The sequence below is a fragment of the Urocitellus parryii genome, chromosome 10 (assembly GCF_045843805.1).
Source record: "Urocitellus parryii isolate mUroPar1 chromosome 10, mUroPar1.hap1, whole genome shotgun sequence".
Lineage (NCBI taxonomy): Eukaryota > Metazoa > Chordata > Mammalia > Rodentia > Sciuridae > Urocitellus > Urocitellus parryii.
Genome location: NC_135540.1, coordinates 70677810 through 70685416, shown reverse-complemented (window position 1 = coordinate 70685416; position 7607 = coordinate 70677810). Strand labels below are relative to the sequence as shown.

The 7607-nt window shown below is 55.3% G+C and overlaps 1 protein-coding gene across 1 annotated transcript in view; it reads left to right on the top strand.

The window, feature by feature from the left end:
• The first annotated feature begins 5946 nt into the window (after window positions 1-5946).
• Window positions 5947-7607, top strand: part of LOC144257164 (transcription factor RFX3-like) — a 49307-nt gene continuing 47646 nt past the window's right edge. Inside the window, exons 1-2 of the mRNA XM_077803125.1 lie at window positions 5947-6016; window positions 7324-7405. Of these exons, the coding sequence (XP_077659251.1) occupies window positions 5947-6016; window positions 7324-7405 (152 nt within the window). The remainder of the gene's footprint in view (window positions 6017-7323; window positions 7406-7607) is intronic.

Below are 7607 nucleotides of genomic sequence, written 5' to 3'. Positions count from 1 at the left end.
TGTTTTGTGCCAGTTTCTACCTGCCCTGTTAATTGCAAACTCTAAGAGCAACCACTATGCCCGGAGGACGTATGGTGAACACAGCTCCAGTGTGTGGAGCCCTCACTACGCAGCAGGAACTATTCTAAACTCTTCCTGGGTTTAACCTCCCATCGTGCCAGGAGTGACCTTTTATAGGTGGAGAAACCAAAGCACAGAGAAGTTAATTAACTTACCCCAGGTCACAGAGCCAGAGTATGAGATGGCAGGATTTGCACCCTGGCAGTGGAATTCTGGGGCCCACCTTAATCATTACCCCACTAGGCTCCCTAGTCACAGAAGGCCCCTCCAGATGCCATCATCTGGGGACCTGAAAGGGTCCATAGTCTTCTCTTTTGGTCTCATTTCCAGAGGGGGTACAGTAAAGACTAAACATGAGATCGTCAGCGCTCATCTCTTGCACACTGCAAGCCCGCGTTTGCTCTCTAGTTCAGGCCGCCTCTTCTGCACGCCCCTTGCTCCCTCCCTCCCTGATCAGGCCCTGGGCCCCCTGTGGCTTTGTCACCCAGCCTTCCTGCAGCCAACTCCCTGCTCTACCAAGGCCAAACGCACAAGAATCTTCTAGAAGTCTGCTTCAAGTCAGTCTTTTATTCGGGGTGGGTGGGGGGAGCGGGTACCGAGGATCAAACTCAGGGGCACTCGACCACTGAGCCACACCCCCAGCCCTATTTTGTATTTTACTTAGAGACAGGGTCTCACTGGATTGCTGAGTGCCTCACTTTTGCTGAGGCTGGCTTTGAACTCGTGATCCTCCCGCCTCAGCCTCTGGAGCCTCTGAGATTACAGGTGTGCGGCACCAGGCCCAGGGAGTCGGTCTTCTTTTCAGAAATGTATTCCTCCCCAGATGCCCTCTGGTGATGGCACAGAAGATGAGAAGAAAATCAGAGAGACAGGATGGGGGAAATCCTTGTGCAAAGCCCTCACCGGGACTCAGCAGCCACTAACGTGCTGGTCACCATGCCAGATTTGTAAAGATTCACTCCGGTTCTCTACACTCCAGCCTTACGCACACTGACCCACATGGCAGTTACAGTGTGCTTAATGCTTTTTCTTTGACTTCAAAAAAGAAAGAGAGAAAGCCACCAATGAAGTCAGCAGTAGTGATCAATCTAACGCACTCCACTCTGAGTACAGTCCAGGTGACTGCTGGGTCCTTTCTCTACCAGACAAAAGATGGCCGCCAGGCCTTGGTCAGGGGATCACAATGCTCTGCTACCTTGACGATAGCATCGATCAGGTTTCTAACGTGTGCCCTGCCGTCCTGGGCTCCAGGGAAACCACAGGCGTCAAACCCAGTACCCGGGAGCTGATCATGTTCAGCGAGATGCTGGCAGGTTTCCTGGGCAGAATTCTCCTGAGAAGTGACCGTAAACATTTCTTGCTGCTGAGCAGAGACTGAAGGAGGTAGCCCAGGTTGAGTGACAGCCACAGACTGGAAACATCAGGGTGTTCTCCCCTCAGTGGCCCTGGTAGCTGGTCCTTAGCTCCTCAGAGCATCCTTCTCGCCCGTCTCTGTGCCTAAGCTCCTGCGTCCCTCCAAACCCAAGGATGGACATGGCTCCTGACCTCTGTAAGACAAAATGCATCCCTACTTTGCATTTTCCACTGGGGCTCAGAGCGACCTCTCTGTCCACCAGAGAGTCATTCATTCACAGCCAGAAAGGAAGGGCATGTGCCTTATCTGTGCTTGCATGGTCACCCTGTCCCCATCTGTCCCCCAAACCTCCTGACCCTGCAGCTGGCAAAGGAAGGTACTAGAAGTTGGAGCCTGGGTAAGAAGAGCGTGGACTGTCTGTCCATCTACTCAAGATGTCGCCTTGTTCGCAGACACCCCAAACTTCAGGACCATCTCCTCTTTCCCTCCCCCCCCCCGACCCCAACTGTAGAAAGACGTCAAGATGGAAGAGACTCCTTAGTGACACAGAAGGACAATGGACCTTCCTCCTCAGCCAGGTAAAGCTTTTCAACATCAAGTTACTTGGTTTCTATGGGGCTAGGAAATGTGGCCAGAATCAACTAGGGTTGTAGGAAAAGACGTGCCCAGCAAAGTGGGGTCGTCCCAGCTGCAGACTGAGGACAGCGACCCTGGGCAGGAGCCCCAGCTGAGCTCCAGGGACACAGAATCTTACTCTAGCTGCGGGGAAATGGGCGTGAAGAAGGCCTGGGGGGAGTCAAGGCTCAGAGAGAGGGAGAGAGAGAGAGAGGGAGGGAGAGAGGGAGAGAGAGAGAGAGGGAGGGAGAGAGGGAGAGAGAGGGAGAGAGAGGGGCCAGTGGCCAGTTGCTTCAGCACCTGCTCGTCCATCTGAAGCCCTCCCAGCTCACCCTGAAGGGCCAACACATGTCAAATGTCACCTTCCCGGAGACCTTCCTGCTAGAATAAACGGCCCTTTCCGCCGCTCCTGCCTGTCCCTGGTCTCGTTCTACCTTGTCATATCGTTATATCTGTCAGCCAGTGGGATGGAAAAACCCTTGAGGTGAGTGACTGTCCCACCACCTTTAGGTCCCACTGCCCCATGCCTCACGCACACTCTGTGCTGGTCCCAGGACCTTCTGGAAGTCTCCTGAGCAGCCCAGAGACTGCCCCACTTCCACAAGGAAATGTGACTACGTAAGAGGGAGAAGTGAGTTTCCAACTGTGTCTGAAATGCCAGGGCTGACCTCGAGCCACACCTCAAGCCCTCTGTGAGCCCAAGAACATATTCATCCTCTGTGGGACACCTCCTTCCTTTTCTCACTCACCTTTGAAAACAAAACACTTGGATTGTAAAATAATAATAATAATAATAATAATAATAATAATAATAATAATAATACCTAGAGTGGGCACTGGGCCTGGGGACACTACACAGTGACTTGCCTAGCATATGCAAGACCCTGGGTTCCACCCCAGCACTACACACACACAAAAAAAAAAAAACCAAAAAACATTAAAATTTAAAAAATGCAAAAGTCAGAGCAGTCCTTAATTTTCTTTTCTGAGTCTACTTTATCTGCTGCCAGGGACATTTCTAGAACTCTAGGCAACATGGCGTTGAAGGCCAGAGATGTCAGCCACCCCATCCATTTACAAGCAAAAGCCAGAGGCCCAAAGAGACCAGGTGCCTTGCCAATTGGTGGCATGAATTGCACCCGGGCCTCTAGTTCTCCGAGTGTTCCCCTCTATCATGGGACAGTGATCCTTGCTTGGCTTTCCATTTGAAAAGCAGAATTGAATATTTCACATTTTGTGGCACTTTCAAGTCTCAATAAAATAGAAAGAAGAAATTCAAACGGGGGAGCCCCCCGGGCCTTCCAGCGTCAAGCTCCCACGGTGGGTGGTGGGGCTGCTCTGACCTGCAGGGGCCACCTGCCTGCCTCAGCGGCCATTCCTGCCAACCTAGTGGTCTCCGGGTGGGACGTTGCTGCTGCAGGTCTGGCCCTGCAGACGAGCCCTGCCCCTGCCTCCCACCAGCAGCTGTGGAAAGGAGAAGCAGCTAACAGAAACAACAGCAAGGTCTTCCTGACCAAGGTCCAGATGTGCAGCGGAGGGTTCAGAACCCGGCACCCAGGGGCAGATGAGGTGGACAGAAGAGGGACCTGGAGCCCAGAGCTCAAGGGGAGAACGGAAAGGGCCAGGGAGGGACCAGGGAAAAGCATGCGACATTGCTGCCACGGGAATCAGACGGCTGCACCCTTCTAAACACAGGGATCGGCCAGGCCAGGGGGGCAACCTGCAGTGCCCGCTCCTCAGGAGGCCGAGGCAGGAGGATGCCTTGAGCCCAGAGTTCAGAGTCTGGGCAAAATAATAAGAATCTGTCTCTTTTAACAAATGTGGCAAATATATAAAAATAGAGACAGAGTTTTACCCGGATGGGAATGAACTAGCCCAGGCTTTACAACCCGGCTCCTTGCCCTCCTCCCTGGGCCTGTCCTCTCTCTGCTCTGGGGTAGGAAATAATGAGATCTTTGGGGTGAGGAGGATGAACAGGTGGCTGGCCATGCTGTGAAGTTACAGATGTGACCCACGGGATTCTGCATGACCATCCCTCCTGGCCATGTCACCTCTCATCCTCCTGGCCATCTCACCTCCTAGTGACTCTTCTTGACTCGAGTGGAGCTTGGTCATCCGACGCCCACCCGCCATCCTGTTCCCACGACACACCTGGGGTGGGAATGACCTCACTGCCTCTCCCCACAAAACTCACTCCCTTCTGCAAACACCTCTGCTCAGACCAGGCCCGGCACCGCACCTCCCCACAGGTGCACCAGCTCCCCTGTGCCAGGGAGAGCGCCGTCATCAGCCCTCCCCCACCCAACCCGGGCACCCCACGGGCACCCCGCTCCTCAGAACATGCCACCCTGTCCTCTGTTGGGATAAATAAGGAGCCAATACGGGGAGTGGCAGAGGTCCCTTAGGTCACGTGTGCTTCCAAGACCCTGGGTGGCTGCAGGTGCTGGGGGGGGGGGGTCAGAGCAATCACAGTGCCCGACACATTCAACGTGCCTTTGCCCTCCAAGGCCGTGGACCTGGGTCTGTTCTTGGTTGGAGAGATGCTGTTTTTCAATTGAAAGTTCAAGGAAAAAAGATTCCAGGGGTTGTCCAGGAGCAGGTGGAGGAGGAGGGTGTGGAGATGAGAGAATTTAAATTCAGCCTCCATTCAGAGAGGGATGCACGAGCTTGGGGACAACCCTTTGCGGTTAGGCAGTGGCACTTGGAAATCAAGGTGGGCATGGTGGGCGGTCTCCCACCCTTGGCACCATCCTGGGGCTCCCTGCATGAGTTGAAGAGAGGGGAGCAGGTGGCTCAGGACGGAGAAGATATGCCCCACCACTGGGAGGAGAGGGAACCAAGCCAAGCCAGTCTCTGCCCCGGCCTTTCAGGGTCAGGGTCAGGGTTAGGTTCAGGGTGAGGTTCAGGGGTCTTGTCATGCACTGCAAGCAGAAAGGAGCCACACAAATGGCCCTGGTTCCCACTGAGTCCTGCAGAAGCCCCAGGGTCCTGCCAGGCTGGACCAGGCTTGTGGCAGAGGAAACATCGTCACCTGCTGATCTTCATGGAACAGGCAGAAGGAAACCATCCTGCCTTCCAGGGGGTGAGGGCAGAGGTGAGGAATTCAGGAAGAGCCAAACACCTCCTGGGAATAAGCCAGATACCCTGCAGGCAGCTTCGTTTAATCCTCACTCTCACCCAATCAGGCCTAGGGCACAGCCCCATTCTGCAGTTATGAATACCTAGGCTCAGAGAGGCTGTTATGACCCAAGGTTGCACAGTAACTGGGATATGAGGACTTGAACTCCGAACTCCCGGGTTCCTCCTCCTATTATCAGGCTGCCCTCCAGCGGGATCCCCAGGCAGCCCTGCTGGAATTCAGCATCCAGGGGCAGCCAGCCCCTCCCGACTCCCACTCCGCCTTGGGGGAGGGAAACCCTGCCCGGGCAGAAACTTTCTAGCTGCAGACAACCTCGTGTCGTGCTGGGTCCCTGGAAGCCTCTGTCGTGAGCGATCGCTCCGCCGCTTTGCACCAGGCCCCGCCCTCGGGGTGGGGGGGGCAGGTGCAGGGGCCGCAGGCGGGCGGCCAGGAGGGCCCGGGTTTCAGTTCGCACAGGTTTGGAGAAGCACCGAGGTTTCAGTTCAGGAGGCCTCTGGGTGGGGAGGGCGCTTCTCTCTGGTTTTGTTCCCTCCCAGCTGTCCCCATCACGTGCTGTGTCCGTCCAGGGCCTGCTGGACCCGAGTCCTGGGGAGGGGGCTACCAACGTCCTGCAGGCTGGATCCTTCTCTCCTCGCCTCCCAACCTCCCCCAGAAGCATTTCAGAAACCAGAAATGCCCTTTCAGAGAGCCAGGGGACCACTGATGGTCCTTTGGTTGATGCCAGGCGGGAGGGGTGCATGTGAAGGGGTGGGGGGCCTGGAGGGAGCACACGCGGAAGATGGATAAGGCGGCTGTCTACGGGCCAGGTGTTCAGACTAAGAGCAGGAGGAGGATCCAGCGAGGTCAAGGTCAGCACCACCGACCTGGCTGGATGCTAGTGCTGCCCCTGGCTGGACCTGCCCTTTGCCCTGGAGAGAGGCCTGGTTTCCATAGAAACCAACCTGCCCAGTCTGCAGGTGGGCCCTCCTCTACCCTCCCTCCCACCTCTCATTCCCTCCCCATCCCCCTTCCCGGCTCCTCCCCTGGCACGTCCGCCCCACCCCTGATTGTACCTCCCTCCCTCCTGTCCTGTATCCCTGCACCTACCCATTTGAAACAGGGGCACACTTGCTGAGCACACTCAGTGTTAGCTCAGGGGCTCCCAGCACCGACTGCTGCAGCACAGACTACCAGCTGACCCCAGTATCCTGATCTACCTTCTGCCAATTTGTAGCTGGGCACGTGAGCACCCAGAATAATGACCACGTTTAACATCTAAGTGTAGAACGAGGGCTAAATCCTGGCCAAGGAAGGGCAAACAGGTTGGTCCCGTCCAAGTTTTCCCAAGTGACCCTGAGTGGAGGAGACAGATGCCTTTCCCTTTCCCTCCTACCTTCTTTGGCAGCAGGAATGTGAACACAGGCTGGAGCATTTGCAGTCATTTTGACCTAAGTCAGAGATGTTCTAGGTGCTGCACAGCATCTTCTCCGTGCTACTAATGGATCTCTGAGAGGGTCACGTGGTGCCAGTTACATTCTCTTAGGCCAGGGAAGGGTTTCAGTGTTCTCAAGGGGAGACTCACTGAGTCCCATGCCATCTGTGGCAGAGGTGAGGGCACCATGACACTTCACCTGATTGGATAGACTGAGCCTATTGTGTCAGATGATCCTGTTTCCTCAGGTTGCTGATGGGCGCAACCCAGCAGCACACTGCTCCACACCATGCAGCACAGGCCTCTCACCCGCTGCCCCAGGGCTTCCCAGTTGCTGCTAAGGAGCTAGACACCGCCAGACCCACTCACGGAGCAGGCACAGGGCCTCTCCAGACAGACATGGTGGGCAGGGAGAGAGGCCCCTGACTCACGCCCACTCACCGGGCTCCTTGTGCTGTGATTCATGGCACACATGCCTCTGACCATGTTGTGGAATCTGGCTTTCACTGGCAGGAGATGCCAGACGCAAGTGTGGGGGTCCTCCTGCCCCTGGAAGCCCACTGGGAGATACGACTGGGCCAACAAACTTTTCTCCTTCCTCCTCCCAGGCTCCCCAATGGGCCTTTCTGGAGATGAACCAGGAAACAATACAGTTAGTTGGTGAAAAGCTAGAGCCAGCCAGAAACACGCCCCTCAGTGCTGCACCCATCTTGATCTGTCTCACCTCCTTTTCTCACTCCCCAGGAAAATATCAGCGCTTTAGCTTTGGCCTCAAGCTCCAGTGTTCAGAGAATGCAGGTTCAGACAGGAAGGCACAGAGAGAATGGCAAAGAGGTCATCATGCAAAAGGACCCAGAGTCCTGAGAACTGCACCCCTGGGCTTTCTACCCAAGAGAGAAACCCATGTGGCTGTATTTCAGCAACGGCTTTTGGGGGCCATCTCTTACCTGCAGCCTTGTCCTATTAGACGCAACTTAAAATGTGACTCACATCGGGGCTGAAATCCCCATCATTAAAATTGTTTCTCC